This window comes from Arvicola amphibius, chromosome 18 (assembly GCF_903992535.2).
Source record: "Arvicola amphibius chromosome 18, mArvAmp1.2, whole genome shotgun sequence".
Lineage (NCBI taxonomy): Eukaryota > Metazoa > Chordata > Mammalia > Rodentia > Cricetidae > Arvicola > Arvicola amphibius.
Genome location: NC_052064.1, coordinates 24588128 through 24614300, shown reverse-complemented (window position 1 = coordinate 24614300; position 26173 = coordinate 24588128). Strand labels below are relative to the sequence as shown.

The 26173-nt window shown below is 42.0% G+C and overlaps 1 protein-coding gene across 1 annotated transcript in view; it reads left to right on the top strand.

Moving 5' to 3' along the window:
* The window catches only part of Stat4 (signal transducer and activator of transcription 4), an 89062-nt gene that overhangs the window by 32785 nt on the left and 30104 nt on the right, over nucleotides 1-26173 (top strand). Inside the window, exons 4-6 of the mRNA XM_038315323.2 lie at nucleotides 20050-20148; nucleotides 21814-21906; nucleotides 23926-24004. Coding sequence (XP_038171251.1) covers nucleotides 20050-20148; nucleotides 21814-21906; nucleotides 23926-24004 — 271 coding nt within the window. The remainder of the gene's footprint in view (nucleotides 1-20049; nucleotides 20149-21813; nucleotides 21907-23925; nucleotides 24005-26173) is intronic.

Genomic DNA, 26173 nt, shown 5'->3' with positions numbered 1-26173 from the left:
GTAGTCTAGTGGCACTCTAACTCTGGTATTTCCACCAAGGCCGGGGCTTGGGCAGAATTCCTCCTTGGCCCCTGCCCCACCCTGCAGTCTTCACAGGAAACCCCAGTGACAACTTCAGCATCTCAGACCATCTATGAGGCCCCGTGCTCTTGCCAACATTTCCCCCACTCTAGCTGCCTGGGTTACTCGTTTTCCATTTAACAAACATGCTGGCGTTCTGTGGATATAAGTCAGGCAACCTTAGAGTTTAAGGTGGAAATGACCTGGTAGATCGTGGCCCAGCCAGACCCGCCAACAGCATACTTTTATTTACCATTCTGTTTCTGAAGACTCATGCGAAGATGCTAAGTGAAAACTATGAACAACGAGCATGCACTTGGAGTGCACATTGTGTGTCTAGATTGTAGAGGGAAACTTCAGGTTGGAAGGAAAGGTATCAAAATGCCTTCCGTGCTTCTCTCCGGTGTCACAGTGATGATTTAGATTTCCATATTTTTCTTTTCCTATCTTCCCTATCTTTAACAATAGGTATGAATTTTATGTACACCCTGAAAAACAAAGAATTTTTAATAAAATAATCAACTGGACTGTTGATCAACAGCTGAAGTTGGCAGCTGTACAACTGATCCTTTATTTTAAAAAAGATGTATATTTATTATGATCATTTTATTTATGTGCACACATGTGTGTCTGTGCAGGAGAATCTCACCTGTTGGGGGGGAGAGCCTGCAGAGGCCAGAGAAGGGCATTGGATCCCTTGGAACCAGAGTTGCAGGTGTTTAGAGCCGCCCAACATAGGTGCTGGCAACGGCACTGGGGTCTTCTGCAGGAGCAGGAACTGCTCTGAATGACAGAACTGCCTTTTTTGACTTCCTCCAGTCCCAAGCCTCCTCTTCTCAGTAAGGGGGCGCATAAGTCTTTGCCGCGCGTCAGACTCCCCGTGCTTTCGCCCTTGGTTCGTGCAGGATTTTATTCTGAATTGATAAAAGATCTTAGGGGAGTGGGTTTGGGATAGGGGGATGGTGCGATCCGAAGTGTATTTAGCATGGCCACTCCAGCTGCCATGTTGAAGTAACGCTGTGGGGAAGCAAGGGCACAGTCAGGAGCCTAGCTCTCAGATAGTGGGAAGGAGAAGCTGGTGAGGATGCTTGTGGAAAAAGGCATGGAGGAGGGGTGAATTCTGGCTAGTCATCCATCACAGACTTGGAGGCTAACCTGTTTCCCCACATCCCGGTATTTACTTTAGGGACAGTTATTTATGTGTAATATTTTATAGTTGATGAGTGGAAGATGTGAGGAATCTAAAGAGCATTGGGTCTAGGAGGGCTTCTCTCTAAAAATTCATGCCAAACCTGATGCTCCCTGGCCTTCTGAAACACCTACCTGCCCCTGTCCCTAAAGTGGTTCTGTCTCTATAGGAGCCAGGATTTTGCATCTGGAAGTAGGAACACCAGGAGAGTTGAGTCTCGGCTTAAGAAGGTCTCAAACCACCAGCCAGCAGTCGTATTTAACAAGTTTTTTACCAGCTGGCAGGATAATAAAAAAAACAAGAGTTGTTAATTGTCATAATTATTCCTTTCTCGGGACATTGCTGTGATGATATGTACTGTTTCTAGTCATTTAGAAAGGAATATTTCATGTTTTAATGTTTGTTTTATTATATATTATTATTTCACATATATATGTATGACATATGCCTGTGGGCACATGCGTGTCATGGGGCACATGTACGGAGGTCAAGGAAAGGCTTTCAGGAGTGGGGCCTCTCCTGCTGTGGGTTCAAGACCCAAACTCCGGTTCTCAGGCTTGCACAGCAGGCCTTTTAGAGCCGTTCTGCGGGCTGAAGGGGTGGGGCCCACAGTGCTGGCTGTGGGGCATCCTTTAATACATTCATTTCCCAGTTCCAGAATCTTGTGCTGAAGTTTTCTGGTCCATTAAATCCCAAGTCTGGAAAACAAAGCTCACCTTTATAGCTGGTGCAGGGGGCTTCAGAGAGAGGCTGTTATCTGCGAGCATCTGGGTATTCTGACCTACACCGTGAGTTCTGGGCCAGCCAGGGCAATGCAAACGAACAAACCAACGTCTTTCATATATGCCCCCTGGGCACTTCTTTTTCTCTTTGGTGTAAATGAACAAAGACGTCTACAATACAATCTTATCATCTCCCAGAAAATGTCAGACCTGAACATGAGGAAAGTTCTATTCACTGGTAGTTCCTGTACTGTCCCGTTAGAAGAATAGGCTTTTCATCTGATATATGAGTACTATATATTAACTACAGGGAAGCTGGAAAGGAAAGACACATGAAAGGGTGGTGATATCAGCCACCCTAGTCTTAGGGTGGTGAACTTTGACCCCATGAGGCTCCCCTGCATTTCTCCTGTTTGGGAAATTTAGTTGCAGACAGAAAGATTTTATTTTGCCGCAGAGTTGTGTTCTGTGGTTATCTGAATGGTATTGTACGTTGCAGCGTTATAAAAAAGGCTCCGATACCTAGGACGCTCCACTGCTTACTGCTCCTGGTCTCAAACCTGCCGTTGCTCACGGGAGACGGGTGGATGGCTGTACACATGCTGTACTCTTACAGAGCCTGGGGGGGGGGGGGGGAAACCATCCGTCTGCACGGCTTCCTTCAAGCCGAGCAGAGAGTAAACGACGAGGGCTCAGTGAGATTTGTCTTCGAGTTAAGAGTTGAGATGAGCAGAGGAGATAAGTGAAGGAAAACGGGCCGCTGGGCTGTTTTTATTCAGTTCAGTTTTAAAAACTATTTTAAGACGTTTAAATGCCCTTAACTGAAATAGAATTATGTCACTTTCTCTTCTCCCTTTCCCCCCTCCCTCACACTCCTCCCTCAAGCCGGTAGCTTTTTTGTCTTTGAATATTAACATTGCCCACATAGAGACATAAGAATGTATGTGTTTGCCCAAACATATATGAATACCACCTGCAAGGTCGATGCTTGTTGTCTGTACATGTACGGCTTTAGGGCTGACCTTCTGCACTAGACAGTCAATAAGAGGGCTCATCCATGGAAGGAGCACCTTCTACTTCCCCCGACAGTTATCAGCTGCCCGCGGTCCTTTGTCTAGTGAGGGGACCCCATGAAATATTCTCCCTTTGGGGGAAAAATGTCCATTGATACTGCCATTGTTCTTGTCCTGTTGATGCCGTCATTTCTGGGAGACAGTGCTGCACAGCAGACTTCCTAGTATTCTGGTGGTTACAGCCTTTCATCCTCTCTCCCTCCCTCCCACGAAGTTCCCCTAGCCATAGATGCAGGAGCTATGATGTATCCACTGGGGCTGGGCTTGCAGGGCCCGTTGATAACTGTATTGTGTTCAGCTGTGGTTTTCTGTAATCGCCTCCAACTGCGGTAAAGAGCGGCTTCTTGGCTAACGAGGACTTCACATTTGTAATTAGCATGAAAATCTCTCAGAAGTTTCAGATAAAATATATGAAAGGGCCGGGCAGTGGTGGCGCATGCCTTTAATCTTAGCACTTAGGAGGCAGAGGCAGGCGGATCTCTGTGAGTCTGAGGCCAGCCTGGTCTACAAAGTGAGTTCCAGGACAGCCAGAGATAAACTCTGTCTCAACACACACACACACACACACACACACACACACACACACACACACTCATTAAAGCCTACTTATATATAATATTTCCTTTTATACATATATATGTGCATGAGCGCATGCGTGTGTGTGTGTGTGTGTGTGTGTGTGTGTGTGTGAAGAAAAATACAACATTACTATGTGAGATGGCTGGATTTTAAACTCTAAAATTTAAATAAAATATATCCAAGGGTCAGGTAGATAGAAATCAGAGAAACCAACCTTGACTCCTTATAATAAAAAACTCCAAGCATGCCTTAAGTATCAGACGACAGACTTCTGAAAATGCTCTGTTGACATTCTGTTGCCTGAAGAACTTTCTAGGAAACCATACAGCAAGGCGGAAACCTTGAAGGACAAATAGGTTAGGACGGAAAGTTTGAAAGAAGAACACGCAGAGAGCAATCGTGGCTGGCGTGAGAAAGGACCCATGGCGGGCAAAAGAGAATGGGTGGAATTTAAACCGCGTTGACATAGCTGACCCCACGGAGATCGCAAGGCGGACCCTGGAGTCCCAGTGTGGGCGCGTGAAAGAACATAGCGCGTGGATCTCAGACACACAAGAGCCAACACAGGCGATTCGTGGAGACAAAATGCTAGAGAAGGAGACCGGCAGCTGGGAGTAAGTTCTAGAAGAGTTTCCTAAGTTAACTAAGACACCACGTGGGCATAAATTTGAAATATTTGGAGCCCCCCACAGGGTTGAAGGAGAGAAGCAGTTCCTACAGGCTGTCCTCTGACCTCCACACGGACCGTGGCATGCACCCCGCTCCCGCCCCCTACAACAAACGAACGGATGTTTAAATTAAACTATGCCAAGCTTGCGAACTGCCCTGGAAAATTGAAAACTTTAGCTTTTATCCCATATAATAAAATTCTGGCCTCAATGGGAGACTGCGGTTGGTGACAGCACAGAAGGTGGAAGTGGGGACTGGGCAGAACCACGATCCACTCTATCTGCACAGCAGCCCAGAGTCGGCAGTGAGCGCGACGTTATCCCCCGAGGATGCTAACGGAGACAGGGCCGTGTGCAAAATTACTTCCGGTAAGCTCGGGAGTCAGTGCTGTTAGCACAGTCGACCACCTCCACAAAGGTCTGGGGAAGACAAGAGCAAAGGCAGCAGAGATCGGAAAGCAAGCAACACACAAGCAAAAGAAACGGTAAACGGGAAGAGCCGAAGGCGGCGTCTGAAAGTGGAGGTGGAAGCTGATGGCATCCGCCTGCTATAATATGGTTTTCATTTGGAATCAACATAAAACTTAACCCTGATCCTCATAAGCAACCGCCCAGTGTTTGAGCTTTTGGCAGAGTCCAAAGTAAAACGCGGGGTGTATAATGATCCAAAGCAAACTATTGTTACCATGTTATTTTGGAACACAGAATGAAAATGAGAACATAAATCTGACATTGATTTGGTACTAAGGACATGTAATGTTTAATTTACTGCTTCTGAGACCTAGGAAGCCATTTCAAAACGTCAGATTTAAACCCCAAAGTAATAATCTGGACAAATATTGTGTAATGTTAGGAGAGCCCATTTCAAATGAACCTTTATGGATCAAGTTTATGGAAGTTATGGCATATTAAGTAACATTAGATTATGTAGGAAGTAGAAATTATAAATAAAATCGATGTGTGGCGTATTTTCATGAATCTTGTTCAGTTTTCTAACAAGGTAAAAATATAAGTGAGCAAGATCTAAATGTTATAATTTAGCAAGTTTGGGTTAATAAAAACTACTTTGATGGTGAAAGACAAAAATCTAAATGAAAAAAAATTATTTATAAAAAAAAATCAGACCAGGGCTAAAATAACCATTCAGTCATTATTAAAATTATATTTTTGAAGAATTTTAATGTATTGAAGTATAAGTTAAGTGAAATCGCAGATTAATAGCGATGCATAGTATGCTTTGAAATGTATTTTAATGTATGCCTCTAGACTACACACATGGAGAAAATATTCAGGAACATATCAAAATATTGAGATCAGTTAAACAGGGATTCAGATGATTTTTATTTTCTCGGGGATTTTCCTGAATCTTAGTGATTTTGCATTTTAAAAAGTTCCCACAAAGGATATTTTTACTTCAGCAATCAAAAAAAAACATGTGTAATGACCTTAATTTAATGATTGATTGTGATCATGCCAACATCCCACTTAATTCTCATCGCTTACGAGAGAAAGTGGGGCTTGCATTTCACACAGGAGGAATGAAGGCAGAGGGAGGGGGTGGCCTTTCTCTAAATGTCATTGTTAACGATGGCATGAAAGCATCTAAGGCCCCAGATTTGACCTCAAATCCCAAGGACTTCCCAGGACATTCTTCTAGGGAAGCCATCACCACGACGGCTGTGTTCAAGCGCTGCTGGGTCAGGCTGTCAAGAGCATCATTAGTGCCCAGAGGACATAGGATACCCAAACGCGTGGCTTGATATGAGGTTTCACCCAAAACGATAAGAGAAGAGGGAACACGTCCATACTGAGCTCTAAATCAGCAAGGGGCTGAGGGATGGAGACAAATACATCTGGGTTAAAATGGAAAGAGGGTCATGGTGGCCTGAGCCAGCCTGGGGCTGACCTTTGAGAACCACAGAACCTCGATTAGCAGCTTCTCAACAGTGTCCTGTCGGAGAAGGGGACCACAGGCAGATACTTGGGTAGCACGGAGGCCACTGTGAAGTTCACTCTAGGTGCCGGGGCAGAGGTTCTGGATCCTGTCCTCGCGTCTGCAGCTGACTTACAGGTTATTCAAGCACTAATTCTCCATTATTTATGGGCTGTTGGCCACACCCTCATCTTAATCCCTCCCCGTGTTTCAATGAGTAATCTGTACTTCCACCCCAACTGAGGTGGATTGCAGACGGGAAGTAGCCCTTTGGAGGCTGCTTCTCAAATGTCGACCCACAGAATGGTTTTATTTCCTCTGATTGAAAGAGTCTCTCTCCACTTCTTGTTTCAGGTTCTGATGCCCCACATTTTGATCATTATATAAACCACTTTAAAAAAATTACCAACAGAACTCATGAGAATCAAAACCGCTTTGTGTTTTTCTGACGGCTTAAATTATGCAGGTCTTCATGAAAATTTAAATCATAATGAAAAGTCTAAAAAGCAAGAAAAAAACCCGCAAATTTCCACCAAAATCATGCAACCACTATTTACTTTTCGGTTCCTATCTTTTTGTACTCTTGCGCCATCAATATCCAGCTATCACTTCCCCTAAAGCAGGTGGAATTATACATCCAGCCTTACTTAATGTTTTCTCACTTCTTTATTGCTCACCTCCATGCACACCATCACCACCCTTACAGACATCCACACTCACAGTTAAGTGTGCAGGTTTTCCCATCCATGATTCCACGGTTAAACACAAGCGGCAAATACGTGAATTACGCCCATGCGAACGTGTGCGTGTGGCTACGGGGTTTTGTAAGTGATGATGTCAAGAGTTTACCTCTGACAAAAGCGAAACCCTATTATTCATTTCTCTGCTTTCCAAATCTGACTGCACAGGAGCCCTCTCTCATGGATGGGGACAAACGGTCTGCAGTGTGGGTGCACGGGTGATTCACCGCACGAGTCCTGCTCGGTGTGCAGGCTCCGTACTGCCGGTTGTGCATAGATCGTGACGGGTCCTGCCTTAAGTTGTACAGGATCGGGGTCTAGAAATGTACTTACTAGTTACAATAGTAAGCATTTTAAAACTCGAGAGTTATGAGATTGCTTTTCTAAGATGTCACAAATTCACAGGTTATCAGCAGAATAGGAAAGAATGATTATCTTCATTTTCATTAACCATGGATATATATATATTCATGTGTGTGTGGGTGTGTGTGTGGGTGTGGTGTGATACATCAGGAATCAGCTTGTAGAAGCTGGTTCTCCCTTCCCATGTGGATTCCAGGGATTGAACCTGGGTTGTCAGGCGTTGCCAGCAAGCACCTTACTCACTGAGCCATCTTGCTGGCTCCAATTCCAGTTGTAATTATCTTTAATCTTTGCCAATAGGATTTTGGGGAACTCCTTCCCCTTTTCCTTCCCTTATCTGATTGTGAGGCTGGGCATCCGTTCCCACACTTGGTTGTCCTCTTTCTGTGACTCCCTTTTTCTTCTCCACTGAGTTTTCCATCAGCTTCAAGTTTTTAAAAACTTTACATCTTTTCACGTACTAATAATTCTTATGAGTTACTATTTCCTTAGTCTACCATGATTTTTGATTTCATTATTTTCCACACCAAAATCCCCTTTTTAATCTAATGAAAAGCCTATCTTTTTTACACCATTTCTAAAAATACTGTCTTCATTTAAGAAGGCCTCTCCAGTATCAGATTATACACACAACCTTGTCATTCTAATACTTTTTAAAAACTAATCTTGTAATTGATGGAGAACTCAGCCTTGCCTTTTCTCTGTTTTGATAGGTATCTGCCAAAATATGATACAATACGGTTTTTGATTTTGCTTTCAAGTAGGGGGCCTACAGAGGTCACATGTGAGCTCATGCAGGGTGTCTGCGCCTTCAGTGGGGTGCAGTACTCGAGGGGAACATGAGATTGAGGGACTCGCTGCTTTTATGGCTGGGACGGCAAGCCCAGTCTTTGGTAGAAGACCTGTGTAATGTCATCAAGGCAGCCACTAAGAATATTCCAGAGAGAGTCAACAGTGGCCAGGACTTTGCGTTCTCAATGTTCCTCATTAGATCCTGACAGGGCACCCAGGGCCCCCAGCAGCCACGGCAGGGCTGCCTCTAGCAATAAGTAGAACTTCCACAGTTTGGGAGACCTCTAAGTGACAACAGCCAGAGCCACTTAACTTCGTGGTCAACACGTGGCATCTCTCTGCTGCTTGTCAAACACTCCACCTGTCTTCAGGTTCCATAACTAATGACGGCCTTGAATACATTCCTTACAGAAATAATAGAATGTCTGACAATGTGAAATTAAAAGCAGTTTGTGGTTCCCAGAGCGTATTAACCAAAAAGGTATCAGGTTGTTGTTGTCTTGCCGTAGTAGTAATTTAGAAAGCCCAAAGTTGTGGAATGAAGGGCACCTGGGTTTGAGGTTGCTTTTCCTTGAGTTTCTGGTTCTTCAACTCCTTAGAGATGATATAATACCCCAAAGTGACATAACACCCGTGCCTACTAATGCCTACCTTGCCAGAGCTACCTGAGAAGTACCCTGTATACGGTAGGTACTCAATATATGCAGGGACTGTTTTTCTTGTGATCAAGGTTAGCATCCACCTTTGCTCATTTCCTATTTCAAATTCAAGTTGATCTGTGAGTTCCCTGTGGGCACAGACTATTAGCCATCATAGCAGTCTCCAGCATCTCTTTTGAGTTGGCTGATAATTTTAAAACCAAAATTCATCTTTTATTAAAAAAAAATCTGCAGACATCAAAGCGAAAGATAGGCTTTGGTATCGCATGCGCACACTTATCATTTCTATGTAGTTTTAATCCTTAAACCAACGCACGCTTAACTATTTAAAAGAACTCCAATGCCAAGGAATTAAATTAGAAGTGAAAAGCCCCATCTGGAGTCGGCTGCCCAAGGTCATCACTGCTGAGGGCGTGACACCTGCTTTCCCTGCCTTGTCTATGCCAGAAAAATGGAGTTTTTAATGATGTCTTTGCTAACAGCTCTGGACTGAGAGTGAATTATTTTATTCAGAGACAAGTGTGGTATCCTCCTGTGAGTCAAGAAGTGCCAGAAAAGTCCCCACCGTCATTTATTAAACAAAACAAAAACAAAACAAAACCAACCAAACAAACAAAAAACCCAAACACAGTCTTACATTTTCTGAAGCTTCTTTAATTTTTTTTTATTTTTTATTTTTTTTGGTTTTTCGAGACAGGGTTTCTCTGTGGCTTTGGAGCCTGTCCTGGAACTAGCTCTTGTAGACCAGGCTGGTCTCGAACTCACAGAGATCCGCCTGCCTCTGCCTCCCGAGTGCTGGGAATAAAGGCGTGCGCCAGCACCGCCCGGCTCTGAAGCTTCTTTTATATCTGTAGTTTTTATTTTACATTTTATATCTGTAATTTTTATTTGAATTTCTTTGATACTTCCTGGTACACAGATGGCCAGTTTGGTCATGTCAGTTAAACTACAAAGAAATTGGTTTTGTACTGCTTTGCTGTTGATTTATGTGGGAGAGAGTTAAAACTCCCCTAGCGTAGCCTTGGAGCGATCCGGAAACCCTCTCTTATTTAGAGCGCTTTGCCAGCTGCAAAGGTCTTTCAGTTGTCTGGCAGGCTCTTCCCAAGCAATGAAGATTAACAGGCCGTTTGCCTGAAGTCATGAAGTGAATGTCTGAGGCACCGAATCAGGTCCTGTGGCTGCGTGGAACTGCGCAGAGTAGCCGTCTCGGGGAGATTGTCTTCATGGGTGCATTAGGACCTGCGCAGAGTAGCTGTCTGGGGAGATTGTCTTCTTGGGTGCATTAGCGCCTCATCTTGTTGTGTGACATAATACTTGAAAGCCATTTGAGAAAGGAAGGAGAGAGAGGCAGCTGGTCCCACCGTACCTGCAGTAGGAAGCAGAGACAGGTGCCGGTGCCCGGTCCAGCGCTCCCAGCACGTGGAGTGGGGCACTCACATTTGCGGTGGTCTGCCTACTCCCGTTAACTTAGTCTAGAAACTCGGTCACAGATGCATCCAGAGTTAGGTTTCCCTGGTAATTCTACAGTATGTCTGTCAATCCATCAGTCAACATTAGTCAATCAAAACAGAAAGAAGTGTGACCGGAAGACACGCTTAGTGCCTTTAGGAAGCCTGTTCTTAAATATGCACACACTTGCAGCTGGTTTTTTGCTGGTTTAAGTGTGTTGGTGTTGGCATGAAGAAAAGGCTTTAAAATGTACATCTTTTGGAAGTTGGATATAGTAGCAAAAACCTTTACATCCGACACTTGGAAGGCGGAGGCAGGTGGATCTCTATGAGTTTGAGACCAGCCTGGTCTAATAGTGAGTCTCGGGCCAGTCAAGGAACATAGTGAGATTTTATCTCAAAAACCAAACCAAACCATTGAGAACCTACACCTCATTTCTGTTGCATCAAAGCCAGTTTTGTGCTGGGCGTGGTTGGAGCACACCCAAAACCTAGCACCAGAGAAACAGAGAAGCAGGGGGTTCAAGGCCATCCACAGCTACATAGCAATTTTAGGACCATCCTGTGTTGTGTAAGACACTATCAATAAAAAAAAGGGGGCAAACAAGCAAACCAGTCTTAACTCCAGTGGAAGGGTTGCTTCAGGCAGGAGTGGGTGAGAACTGTCACTTCCATCAATAAATAATAAATAAAATTCCCAAAAACGCAAGTAGAAAGTAGAGATCCCACGTACGTCCTACCCGCCCATCCTCTCTCCCGCTAGACAATTTTTCTTAAATATTATATTACTGTGGTGCGCTTGTCCCAACTGATGGTGATTAGATCTATAGTTTACATTATAGTTCTATGGGTTTTAACATGGAGCAATGTTCCGTCTCCACCACAGTAATATAGCACAAGACAGTTTCACTGTTCCCTTCCCCACACTATGTGCTCCTCCAAACTCCTGGCAATCACTGTCTCTATTACGGTCTTCCTACTTTGCGTGTGTGGCGGCTGCGGGGGGCACATGTGTTCATGTGGGTGCACACAAATGTGAAGGTCTGGGGTCAAGTCAGAGTGTCTTCCTCAGTTGCTCTCCGCCTTATCTTTTGCGATGGCCTTTTTCTGAACCTGGAGCCCACCGGTCTTCAGAGCTGGCAGGCAAGTTGAGCTTCAGGGACCCACTGTCTCTGCCCTACAACGCAAGCATTACAAATGTATCCCTCCGTGCCTAGCTTTTCCATGGCGTTAGACTCGGGTTCCTACACTCACGTGACAAGCCCTTAACTGAGCAACCTGCCTAGCCCTACCTCCCAAGTTTTAAGTTTTCTTGAAATTATAAAACATTTCAGACTGACATATTTCTTAGCAGTGTGTATTTATTTTGTATTCATACTTTGGTAACATTTCTTTTAGTACTAAATAATATCTTGACCATATATACAATAGTTTACGCGACCAATTCTCCGACTGAAGGATGTTTCCCACCTCTAAATATTAGCAATTATTAATGTGGCTATTTCAAGCTCCCATGTATAGATGGTAGTTGTGTGTAAGTAAATAAGTTTCCAGCCTTCTTAAATAAATACAAAAGAGGGTTTGCCCGAGGCCGTGACAAGAGTGTGTTTAGTTTTATAAGGAATTGTCAAACCGTCTTCCCAAATCCCTTTTGTTGTTTACACCCTCGTTAGCAATGACTGAGAGCCCTCCCCCAGCTCAGAGGATGCATCTTATATTTGACACTTCTCAATTGCTGTTGCCATGTGGCAGTCCCAATGTCACTGTTATGGTATGTGATATGGAATTAGGTCATCGCTACTCATGTGGTTGTGACTTCTCTTGAATTACATCCTCTGTTGTTATAACACATGTTGCTTAATTACTTCTTAAAATGTCATCAGAATAGAAACTACAGTTTACAGTTCAGACAGATTGTGGTGTGTATAGAATGAGTCAAGAACGAATCAACATTGACATTTGTCTAATACACATTTGTTGCTGGTTAAATGATTCAGCTTCATATTTTCTTGGAAAGCAGCAATAAATGCTTTATATGATGTAAGAAAGGAATTCACCCACCAGGAGCTAGGTTGTATTCTATGACTGAATTCATGATGTACAGATTGCCAATCTCACACAGAAAAACTGTGACAAGAGCAATAGCCAAATTCCTTAGAAGGGATGAAAGAACTCTGAACAGTCAGAAGCCATAAGAAGTGAATCCTGCAGTGCACAGCGTCAGCCTCAGAACATACACCTGCATCAGGAGCATCCTGAAGTGCACTGCATCAGCCTCAGAACATACACCTGCATCAGGAGCATCCTGCAGTGCACTGCATCAGCCTCAGAACATACACCTGCATCAGGAGCATCCTGCAGTGCACTGCATCAGCCTCAGAACATACACCTGCATCAGGAGCATCCTGCAGTGCACTGCATCAGCCTCAGAACATACACCTGCATCAGGAGCATCCTGCAGAGCATAGCATCAGCCCTAAAACACACACCTGCATCAGGAGCATCCATCCTGCATTGCACTACATCAGCCTTAAAACACACACCTGCATCAGGAGCATCCTGCATTGCACTACATCAGCCTTAGAACATACACCTGCATCAGGAGCATCCTGCTTGCTGAACAGAATGCACCTCATTTCCAGCACAATGCTACTGGAAAAAAAGTGAAAATATGTGTTTAATCAAACAGCTAATGCTAGAGGGTGGGAGGCCGATTTGCCTTGGCAAGATCTAAAATGTCTTTATTTGCAGTTTGGGGGAATCTAAAAAAAAGAAAAGAAATTTAAAAAATCTTCAAAGGCGTAAGACTCAGATCATAAAAAGCAACATATCCCTGTTACCTTGTTTCAGTTCATTGCTGCAGTGGTACTCTAATTGAAACTGCTCAACAATGTCTAAGAGCAAGAACAGTGGCTGGAGAGATGGCTCAGAGCTGAACCCATTTGCTACTCTTGCAGAGGATCTAGGTTCAGTTTCCATCACCCGCCCACGTGGTGATTCACAGCAATCTGTAATCCCAGCTGCAGGGCATCTGATGCCCTTTTCTGACTTCCGCTGGCCCCGGGCATGTCCAAGGCACATACACAGACGCGCAGGAAACACGCCTCCTCATAAGCAATCGCCACTGAGAGCAGTAGTGCATGGATAAGGGCAGCCAGACGAGCAGTTAGCAGCCATCTCCCTAACTACGTAGTGATGTGGTTGCTAACCGTGGCAGTATGACTAGACTACTAGAGCGCTCAGTGCATCAATCAACAAAGCAGCTGGCCGTCCTGGAAGGGATTCGAAGGCCAGTCTTTACTGAGAACTTCTGGTGAAAGTTGCAGTATGGAACCTTACGGGAAGGCGAGAGCAGCTGCCCAGGCTCTCGAGAAATGAGACACATCCCTGGTGTCTGGACAACCCACAGGACCGCTCTATGGAAACGCAGCGGCAATGAATTCTGAGCTTACACAAAATTCAGGAAAGTGCACTCTAAAGAAGCAAAGAAGGGTTGGGATGTGTTTGTCACATTTATTTCATAAGTATTTACCCTTTTATGTATGTATGATACTGGTGACTCAAATATCAATGCCCACTCTGAAACTGAGTTCTTGAATTAAGCCAAAACGTGTGTGACTAAAAAGCATTATGTCATAGTTAGTCATCTTGCTTTAGGGTAAAAGTCATTACTGAAGCTAAAGTTCAGTCCATAGCCATGAAAGACTTTATTTAATCAAGAGCAATATGTTATACATCTAAATATTTCTATCAGAAACAGAAGAACAACTTACAAAGTAGCTTTTGACATAATTCTTTCAAGAACTTATAAACTTGATAGTTAAAAAAGCCAGCACCAAGATAGAAAGAAATGTATACAAAATATATACAAAATGATACCTCGCTTAATAAAACAGAATAAATTATTTGTACAAAACACTACAGGATACCCATTCCTTTCAAGTTAACATGAAATTTTTACAAGTTGTCCATATGCTGGGTCACAAAGCAGATATCAACAAACTGTGTGGCTGGGGTCATCGGAGTCTCTATCAGATCAAAATTAAGTTTTATTAGAAGTTGTGTTGTTGCAGGAAAAGAAGAAAATCCGTGTCTGGATTTTAGCTAATACACTGCTAAACTAGTCTTGAAGACGAAGCCTGGATGGAAAGGAAATGATTGAAAGGGAGGGAGAGTCTACAGAGGTGGTTAATGGGAAAATCCAGAAAAAAAGTACAGATAAAAATTTAGAATTGCTAGCCGGGCAGTGGTGGCGCACGCCTTTAATCCCAGCACTCGGGAGGTAGAGGCAGGCGGATCTCTGTGAGTTTGAGGTCAGCCTGGTCTACAAGAGCTAGCTCCAGGACAGGCTCTAAAGCTGCAGAGAAACCCTGTCTCAAAAAACCAAAAAAAAATTTCGAATTGCTAACAAATACTACAAATACATCATTGGAATCTATAGCAGTCAGCAACTTTTCTAGACTCAAAATCGACACACAAATTTGACTATTTCTATATATTGGCCACAGGAGGAGGGCATCAGGTATTCTCATATCAAAACAATATTAACTAAACAGAAGTTACCCCCAACAAAAGATGTTTCAGATCTCCTATGGAACAGAGAGACATTTTACAGTTCTGCTATGACTGGATCAGAACAATATGCATTGCGTACCAAATTTCCCTTAATTGCTTTAAAGATCCAATGACACTGAAACTGAGTGTGTGTGTGTGTGTGTGTGTGAGAGAGAGAGAGAGAGAGAGAGAGAGGAGAGAGAGGAGAGGGAGGGAGGGAGGGAGGGAGGGAGGGAGGGAGGGGGGCTGAAAGGGGGAGGGAAGGCAATTCTGTGAATGTGTGAAGTGTGTGAACGTGTGTGCACAAGGGAATCTTGCAAGCTGATTCTGAAATGTGCATGGAAATGCAGAAAGCCCTACCTGCTTGCTATCAGGACTTACTGGAAAGCTCCAGTGACACTCACTGCCCATGGATCTCCAAGACAGAACCAAAGACCTCTCATGTTGGTGGGAAGACAGGATTTATGACAGAACTGGGCCAGCAGTGGAAACAAAGGGTTCTCAATGCTGTTGGAACTGTGTAACAAAAGGAAAAAAAAATAAAGGAGATTTTCTTCACTGAAAAGCTCCAAATAAACTGAAATTAACAGCAAAACTAGATTATTAGGGCTACTGGTGTTGTTACTCTCAATATCCCAGTTACCATTGTTGTACAGATAGACACCCTGGCTACAAACACCGGGATAACATTGTAGACAGACGTCCTGGCTACAAACACCAGGATAACATTGTAGCTAGAGACCCTGGCTACCATACACCAGGATAACATTGTAGACAGAAGCCCTGGCTACAAACACCAAGATAACATTGTAGATAGAAGCCCTGGCTACAAACACCAGGATAACATTGTAGACAGAAGCCCTGGCTACAAACACCAGGATAACATTGTAGATAGAAGCCCTGGCTACAAACACCAGGATAACATTGTAGCAGTCACAGCTGTAGCATTTAGAACCCCTAATCTCTATGTTCATCTAGACTCAGAAAGACAAAGGAAAAAAATCCCCACTACAGAAACCTAGTAAAAGGTTTATTAAGCAGATCATTAAAAATTCTAATCACTGGGGAAAAGACTAATAAACCCAACTTTGCTGCACTTAAAAGCTTCTATTGACCGACACTAGGAGACAGTGGGGGTCACTGCAGGGAGCTTGAAACCTTTGCAATACCTTGAGAAAGAAGCGTGTCTCCCTCTGGGTTGCTTCTTCCCTTGCAAGCAACACACATGTTGGGGTTCATTTTATTGCTGTTCTGAGATCTATATTCATAGACACCACTCAAAGGTGAGCAGGAACACGTCTTTAATACTTAGGAACACGAAATAATAATTTGATATTGAATACGCAGAGGAAAGTAATAATGCATTCTTCAATGAAAAGAGAGTTGATGCTTGGCCCTTAAAGGAAAGAAACAATGAAAGACATGGAGGAAAGCAGAGATGCAAGGAAGGACATGGAAGTTTAGGGTTGGCAGGAGACTGATGATGAGCTCAGCACAGCAGAGTGCTGAGGATGGCTCCTCCATGGGCGGTCCTCCATCAACAGAAGAGAAAAGGCAACACGGTGTGTCTGCAGCATCAGAGGGATCCTCCGCCCAGGACAAAGTCTCAATTTGTATTCATTGTAGAACTTCCAAATTAGCCCGAAAAGAACCCCTTTCTTATCAGTGAAATGCCGTCAGGTAAAAGATGGGAAAACATAGGTTCTGGGGCGAGAAGCACTTAAAGGCAAGCTATATGGAAAGAACCAAGAGCTGCCAGGATTAACAGGCACAAATTCAAATAGACCGAAATTGTAGATGGTTTAGGAACGGCATTCCCACAGACTGAGTGGGGTCACTTTCGTATCTGTGCCCTTCTGAATTTCTGTCAGTTCACTTCTTCTATGCTAGAACTTTCCATCTTAAAGAAGAGACAGATTTATTTTTGGTAGATACTTGTTTTCAGCATTTCTTTTTTTAAAAAAAAATGTATTTATTTATTATGTATACAATAGTCTGTCTGTGTGTATGCCTGCAGGCCAGAAGAGGGCAGCAGACCTCATTACAGACGGTTGTGAGCCACCATGTGGTTGCTGGGAATTGAACTCATGACCTTTGGAAGAGCAGGCAATGCTCTTAACCACTGAGCCATCTCTCCAGCCCAGCATTTCTTTTTTTTTTAAATTGATTTTATTGAAGTATACATTTTCTCTGCTCCCTTCCCTTCTTCTCCCCTCCCCTTCTACCCTCTCTCATGGTCCCCATGCTCTCAATTTACTCAGGCTATCTTGTCTTTTTCTACTTTCTACTTCCCGTGTAGATTAATTAGATCCATGTATGTCTCTCTGAGGGTTCTCATTGTTTTCTAGGTTCTCTGGAATTGTGAATTGTAGGCTGCTTTTTCTTTGTGTCGTGTTTAAAAACGACTTCTGAGTGAGTACATGTGATAATTGTCTTTCTGGGTCTGGGTTACCTCACTCAAAATAATGTTTTCCAGATCCATTTATTTTCCTGCAAATTTCAAGATGTTGTCATTTTTTTCTGCTGTGTAGTGCTCCATTGTGTAAATGTACCACATTTTCCTTATCCATTCTTCATTCAAGGGGCATTTAGGTTGTTTCCAGGTTCTGGCTATGAAAAACAAAGCTGCTATGAACATAGTTGAGCACATGTCCTTATGGTATGATTGAGCATCCTTTGTGTATGTACCCAAAAGTGGTATTGCTTGGTCTTGGGGAAGGTTGTTTCCTAATTTTCTGAGAAAACACCATACTGATATGCAACGTATCCGTACCAGCTTGCATTCCTACCAGCAATGGAGGAGTGTTTCCTTTACCCCACATCCTCTCCAGCATAAGTTGTCATCAGTGTTTTTGATCTTGGCCATTCTTACAGGTGTAAGATGGAATCTCAGAGTTGTTTTGATTTGCATTTCTCTTCTGGCTAAGGATGCTGAGCATTTTCTGAAGTGTCTCTCAGCCATTTTAGATTCATCTGTTAAGAGTTCTCTGTTTAGGTCTGTACCCCATTTTTATTAGATTGTTTTTTCTTTTGATGACCAATTTCTTGAGTTCTTTGTATGTTTTGGAGATCAGACCTCTGTCTGATGTGGGGTTGATGAAGATCTTTTCCCATTCTGTAGGCTGCCATTTTGTCTTGTTGACTGTGTCCTTTGATTTACAGAAGCTTCTCAGTTTCAGGAGGTCCCATTTATTGTTTCTCTCAGTGTCTGTGCTACTGGGGTTATATTCAGGAAGTGGTTTCCTGTGCCAGTGCATTCAAGTGTACTTCCCACTTTCTCTTCTATGAGTTTCAGTGTGGCTGGTTTTATGTTGAGGTCTTTGAACCATCTGGACTTGACTTTTGTGTACAGCAATAGATATTGATCTATTTTCATTCTTCTACATGTGGATATCCAGTTATGCCAGCACCATTTCTTAAATATGCTTTCTTTTTTCTATTTGATATTTTTTGCTTGTTAAAAAGTGAGATGTTCATAGGTATGTGGATTGATATCTGAGTCTTCTGTTCGACTCCATTGGTCCTCCTGTCTGTTTTTATGTCAATACCAGGCTGTTTTCATTACTGTAGATCTGTAGTAGAGTTTGAAGTCAGAGATTGTGATGCCTCCAGAAGGTCCTTTATTGTACAAGATTGTTTTTGGCTATCCTGGTTTTTTTTTTTTTTTTTCTTTTCCATATGAAGTTGAGTATTGTTCTTTTGAGGTCTGTGAAGCATTTTGCTGGGATTTTGATGGGCATTGCATTGAATCTGTAGATTGCTTTTGGTTAAGATTGCCATTTTTACTATGTTAATTCTACCTACCCAAGAGCATGGGAGATCTTTCCATTTTCTGGTATCTTTTTCAGTTTCTTTCTTCAAAGATTTAAAGTTCTTGTCATACATGTCTTCCACTTGTTTAGGTAGAGTTACTCCAAGATATTTTATGCTATTTGTGGCTATTGTGAAGGGTGTTGATTCTCTGATTTTTTTCCTCAGTCCATTTATCATCTGTGTACAGTAGGGCTGCTGATTTTTTTGAGTTAATCTTGTATTCTGCTACATTACTGAGGTTTTTATGAGCTGTAGAAGTTCCTTGGTAGAATTTTTGGGGTTGCTTATGTAAACTATCATATCATTGACACATAGTGAGAGTTTGACTTCTTTTCCGATATTTATCCCCCTGATCTGAAGGAAAAGATGTTTAAAGAGTGAATGTGAAGAACAGGAACCCGAATAACTGGTTTTTACCCCAGTTTCACAGGTGGAAATGTTAATCGACACAGAATCTAAAATACTACCGCAGAAGTCACAGCCATAATAATGTTTACAACCAACAACCTTCATTTTTCTCTCCAGAAAGATCCTTTGGTTCAGTTGTCTGTATAATCTACTTTTGATTGGTGTTAATTTTTGACTTTTTGGACTGCTAACTTTCCTGCCATTGACCTTTTGACCATTTCATGGGTATCAGTACCCCCTCAAGAGAAGAGGGCAGAGATTCAATTAGCATGCTTGCCTCCTGTGCCTCTTGCTAATCTTGCCTCAAGAAAATCTGGTAAAGAGGTTTTAACACTCCTAGCTAAATTACGGTTTTCCAGGCTAGAAAACACAGTTCTTGCGGGTAAGACAAATGAGCGCACACTCATTGCTGGGCACTGCGACCACTTAAAGAGTTTCACAACTTCCATTTACAGAAATGTATCTGACGGCTCAATAGTGCCTCGGGCTGCCAATTAACAGTATATGCATCATTAACGTTGGCAATAAAATATATACATGCTTCAATGTCAAAGATATCATGGAAGAAAAGTGGGTTTAGTTTTGCTTGAGTAAAATGTTAGTTATGAGTTAGTTAGTTAGTTAGTTAGTTAGTTAGTTAGTTAGTTATAATTGACATGAATAGCATCAACTGGGGATCTCGGGATAGACAGGCTGGAGCAGCGAGCTACCACACGCACAGCTATGAACCTTTTGGTCCTGGAGAACTCACAGGGACATAACTGCTCTGTCCAAAACCTGCCTAGCGCCTAAGTCAGCTGACCGCCAGTGTGTTCGGAGCTTTAAAAAAGAAGTCTCAAAGAACATCTGCTTGGAGTTTTGAAAGCAAAGACAGCAACATTCTCTCCTTAAAAGTCTAGGTTTCCATGACATTGCAAGCGAGTAGATATGGAACAGAATCCAAATAATTGTAGAAGGAGATTATTGCAGATTTTTAAGTGTAACATTTCCTTATGACATATGTGTGTCTTCAAAGCCTTTTATGCTGCCTGTTTTTGGTATTTTTCAGGGAAAGTTTCATGGAAATCCCATGCATGTAGCTGTGGTCATCTCAAATTGTTTAAGGGAAGAGAGAAGAATATTGGCTGCAGCCAACATGCCTATCCAGGTAATGTTTTCTGATCCATAATCATATGCATATCCATCGTGTTGCTGGTTTGTCAGGTAATATTTTCTGAGTTTGTGATCTTGCTTTCTCCTTGAGTTCAATTTTCTGCAAAATCAGGGTCTTCTGTGTTGTTGGTGCCACCAGTCTTCCTGGCACTCGTGCTCAAGGTCTTGGGCTCATCTTTGAGAAGTTTCTTGTCTTTTTTTCCCATATTGGCATAATTACCAAATCTTTTCAAATTCCTGGTTTTTCCCTTTGGCCATGGGGTTTTATGTAGTGCTGGCTGGCCTTGAGCTCACTGTGTAGCCGAGGCTGGCCTTGTACTTGGACTCTTTCCGTCCTCCTTCCAAGTGCTGGGACCACAGATATGCAGCACCCCAGACTGGCTACTCTAGATCTCTTTCTGTTTTTAAGGCTAACTTCTGGTCCAAGATCTTACAGTATTAATCTAGGAAGGCAGTGACCACATTTCAGTTAGGTTCCCAGACTCTGCCTCTCTGGCGTGTCTGTCTTCACTGGCTGATCTTGACTGACACTCCCGAGTCTAAGCTGCTACTCCACCAACAGGAATTTTGATTTACAGGAACTCCCTAAGTACTTATTTGACCATTCTTTGCCCTAATGTAATTTACGGTATATTTTACCTCATTCTTCTGAGTGTGGTAAGAACCTAGCAAAGATAAGTAGGGGAATCAACAATCTCTAAGGCACACTTTTTCAGTTAATCCTTTAAGTTCATAAAACAATACATTTTCTAAATGACATTCTCCATACTTTAGTAACTCATACAACTTATGAAGATCTAATGAAAGTATCTCTTAAACTATTAAAACTTCTAGAAAACATCATACTGAGTGAGGTAACCCAGACCCAGAAAGACAAATATAACATGTACTCACTCGTAAGTGGCTTTTAGACATAAAGCAAAGAAAAACCAGCCTACAATTCACAATACCAGAGAACCTAGACAACAAAGAGGACCCTAAGAGAGACATACATGGATCTAACCTACATGGGAAGTAGAAAAAGATAAGATCTCCTGAGTAAATTTGGAGCATGGGATCATGGGAGAGGGTAGAAGAGGAAGGTTGAGGGAGGGGAGCAGAGAAAAATATATGGCTCAGTAAAAACAATAAAAGAAACTTCTAAGGGGCTGGAGAGATGGCTCAGAGATTAAGAGCACTGGCTGCTCTTCCAGAGGTCCTAAGTTCAATTCCCAGCAACCACATGGTGGCTCACAACCCTCTGCAATGCATCCCAGTGCCCTCTTCTGGCCTGCAGTACAGGTATACATGTAGACAGAACACTGTACATAAATAATAAATAAATATATAAAACCATTTGTCCAGAACCAACAGGAATAAGGACACAGAACTAACATTCTCTTTTTCTTTTCATCATGGTATCTGAAAAAAGTCTTGAGTTGGTTTAACTGTGGACGCTACAAGCTTAATTTTTTTTCTGTGCTGGGTGTTGGGAACCTGGAGCCTGGTGCCTTCTCTGCCAGTAGGCGACATGCCCAGCTCTTTCAGTGGGAGTTTTAATGGCTGTAGAGTATTATGTGTCTCATTTATCCAAACCTCAAGTCAAAATAGTATATCCTTGACAATAACCATAAACATGATTTATCAACGACAGCAAAATTTCAAGACATTTTTTTTGTAGGGACCTCTGGAGAAATCCTTACAAAGTTCTTCAGTATCAGAAAGACAGAGAAACGTGGAGCACAAAGTGGCTGCCATTAAAAACAGTGTGCAGGTGAGTGACATTAATTAGATGTCTCAGGTGAGTGGCCTTAGGTAGATGCTTAGAAAGGCTAAGGGCAGCCTGTGTGCCACAGGCCAGTGCAGACAGGTCTCAGAGGACAGTGGGATTCCCTCACGCTGTGTGTAGGAAAGTTTCCCTTGAGGACATCTTTAAACTCAACCTGCTTCTAGTACCAGGCTCACACCCCTGACTTCAAGCCAAAGCCCAGTACAGACCACCTGGTTGCTCAGCTCCTTCCTTCCTTCCTTCCTTCCTTCCTTCCTTCCTCCCTTCCTTCTTTCCTCCCTTCCTCCCTTCCCTCCCTCCCTCCCCCTTCCTTCCTTCCTTCCTTCCTTCCTTCCTTCCTTCCTTCCTTCCTTCCTTCCTTTCTTTCTTTATTTCTGTTTTTCAAGACAGGGTCTCTCTGTGTAGTCCTGTCTGTCCTGGAACTCACTGTGTAGAGCAGGTTGACTACCCTCAGATTAACAGAGCTAGATCTGTCTGTGCTTCCCAAATGAGGAATGTGTACCGGGATTAAAAGCATGAGCATGTACCCCAGAATTAAAGGCATGTACCCCCACTGCCTGGCTCAAGCCTCTGTTTCTTTGTCTGCAAAAGAAATAATGGATACAGTGGACAAGAATGAATACAGTGGATAATAATGGATACGGTGAACAAGAATGGTTATAGTAGACTCTTGAGTAGTGAGAAGATTGGAAGAGATGATACATGAAAAGCCAGTACTCAAGATCTCAACTATTATGACTAAGCAGGAAACATTAACGGGTTTGGAGAAAAGTCAAAAACTCAAAGACAGAAATAAGGAATGCAGGCATATTTTAAGAAGTAGAAAGAAAACCTGTTTAGGCAGAATTGTCATAAACTGTGCTTCTCTGATTCTCGTACACTAGCACAGAGCAGAACGGAACCCTGAGAGGACAAAGGGATCCGTTTTTTCCACCAAATGAAGCTATGCGATTAACAGCCCCTGTAACTAATTGAGAAATGAGGGACAAGATGTAGAAAGATTTCCTAAGCAGGAAGAAAAGAGTCGGGAGAGCTAGATAGCTCAGTGATTAACAGCACTTGATGCTCTTTATTTTTATTGTTTTTATTGAGCTATATATTTTTCTCCACTCCACTCCCTTCTTCCTCTCTCCCCTTCTACCCTCTCTCATGATCCCCACACTTCCAATTTAATCAGGAGATCTTGTCTTTTTCTACTTCCCATGTAGTTTAGATCCATGTATGTCTCTCTTAGGGTCCTCTTTGTTATCTTTGTTATCTTGGTTCTCTAGGACTGTGAATTATAGGCTGGTTTTCTTTCCTTTATGTCTAAAAGCCGCTTATGAATGAGTACATAAGATATTTTTCTTTCTTGGTCTGGGTTACCTCAATATATTTTTTTCCAGACCCATCCATTTGCCTGCAAATTTCAAGATGTCATTATTTTTTCCCTGCTGTGTAGTACTCCATTGAGTAAATGTACCACATTTTTTTTTATCCAATCTTCAGTTGAGGGGCATTTAGATTGTTTCCAGGTTCTGGTTCTGGCTATGACAAATAATGCTGCTATGAACATAGTTGAGCACATGTCCTTGGGTTATGATTGAGCATCCTTTGGATATATACCCAAAAGTGGTATTGCTGGGTCTTGAGGTAAGTTGTTTCCTAATGCAGAGGACCTGTGTTTGGTTCCCACTTGGCAGTTCACAACTCTCTCGCACTCCAGTTTTGAGGGATCTAAAGCCCTCTCCTGAACTTCTCAAACACTGCATACATGTGTGCTTATAAACATAAAATATAAATAAATATTTCTTTAAGTGTAAGAGACCATTTAACGTGGTCTTCCAGCAGAATGCAGCTTTCCTGTGGCTTAGCTCTTTGGAGATGTAGGCTCCTGACAGATGCTGTTGGAGGCTGGGATCTCCAGTGTATTGTTTAGAAGTACATATAATGTTTCTATGGTGTGTATAAACATTGCAACACAGTTTAGTATTTCCTTTTGATCATGCTCTCTTTTGTATAAAGATGACAGAACAAGACACCAAATACTTAGAAGATCTGCAAGATGAATTTGACTACAGATATAAAACAATTCAGACAATGGGTAAGTTATTGCTTTGTCTATAACTATACATGGGGACATAAAAGTAACATAATTATTAAGGTTCTCCGCTGGTAAGAGGAAAGTTGCAAGCAACCTTGATCTTCCTTCTCTGGGTCCCCCACCAGTTTCATTTTTGAAAAATGGAGACAAGGAATATTTCCAGTTTTGCTTTTTCCTCCTCTCCGTTTAGGTTATAAACACATCTACTAACCAATTCAAAGGAAATTACAGTTTGCATGAGAAATGATATCCACTACAACAAGTGTCTCCACCTGGAAGAACATTCTAAGGCATTCAGTTATTGATATTAAATGAGTTCTTACAATTTAAAAAAATTATGAAGTAGAACTCTGCTTCATAGAAAAAATGCAAAGTAGATAAAACAAAAATCACATGAAGTCTCACAATCTACAGATAAAGATGGTAAAAAGTCCTACGTCTTCTCTACACAGTCAAAAACGTGTATATCTATGTATTTATCTCCCAAAGTACTAGACATTTTATATATATTTTTGTGTATGAATTTTTAAAGTTTTATTTTTAAGTATTTCTAAAACATAATTTTAACAATTGAATAAACTTCAAGAACAAAGATACTGAATTTGACTCTGTACTTACACATTAAGCTTGTTTATAGTTAGATGATTATAGTTATAAAGCAAATAGTTATAGTTAGATGGATGGAGAAAATGAAAATATTTATAAGACCTGAGCTATATAAGCAATAGTAAATTGGTAATCTGTGATGCTATTATTGGGGTAACTGTTGAGATTCTAGTTGGTTCTGTCTGGATTAGTTGACAGGTCTATGCCAGCATAGATTTGTTGGGTTTGCTCATCATACTTTGCTTGTGTCAGACAATAGGGGACTTTAGACATATGTCTTATATACTTTTCTGTTGCTGAAAAGAGCAGCTTTTAGAAGAAAGTATTTAATTAGAGCTTGCTCATAGTTCAGAGGGTTAGCCCATTATCACGGAGGGGAGCATGGTGGCATGCAGGCAGGCAAGGGAACAGTAGCTGAGAGCTACATCCTGAGCCATAGGCAGAGAAAGAGAGAGAGACTCTGGGCCTGGCATGAGGTTTCAAAACCTCATCGCCTACCCCCAGTGACACACCTCCTCCAATGAGGCCACAACTTCTGCAGTCCTTCCCAAACAGTTCTACTGACTAGGAATCAAGCATTCAAACTGTAAATGGAGACTGCTCTTTAGTTCCCGGCCACCCACACCCAAATTATCACACAAAAACCATATTAATTATAATACTGTTTGGCCTATTCGCTCAGGCTTCTTATTAACTAGCTCTTACATCTTAAATTAACCCATTTCTATTATTTTATATTTTATCACAAGGCTCGTGGTTTATTACCTCTTGCTTCTGGGGCAGATACATGGTGTCTCCATGACCTCACCTTCTTTCTTCTCTATCTCTGCTTGGATTTCCTACATTGCTCTATTCTGCCTGCCAAAGCAGCTTCTTTATTAACCAATGGTAATAAAACATATTCACATTGTGCAGAGGGTAATCTGATATCACAAACAAATGAGTTATGGGACTATTCTCATCCAAACCATAACAAGAAAAGATGGGAACCCTGTAATATTTTTTCAATTTTATTTCCAAATAGTTTTCAAAAGAAACCAATATAAACATCTATTTTATGGAATCCCCTTTAACTATCCAAATGTTATTAACACAAACCTAGAAGGCAGTATAGGTGACCATTACCAAATGCCTAATTTTCTAAAGAAGGTATGTTGTGTACTTCTATCATCTTCTGGATGTCAGAACCGCCTTTAAATATTAAAAATGTTCATGATTATTTACATGTTCGAATTTTCTCTTTAGAAGAAATAACACAACTTAGGTTTAAGCCCTTATCAAAGGGATCCATGATCCTAGAAAAGTCGGGAAACACTGAATAGTTCATCAAGTGTCATTGAAGACAGACGTATTCCAATTTCCACATAAGCTGTGAAGTTTAAGAATTACAGGACAAGGCGATACCCTAAACAATAAACCTATTTTGAATGTAGCATTTATTTTCTATGCTACCTCAACACTTTTCAGTTTTCATGTATATTGTAAAGAGTTTAAAAACGAATTCCGATGTGGTGGTTTACACCTGTAACCCAGCATGTGGGAGGTGGAGGTAAGAAGAATTTA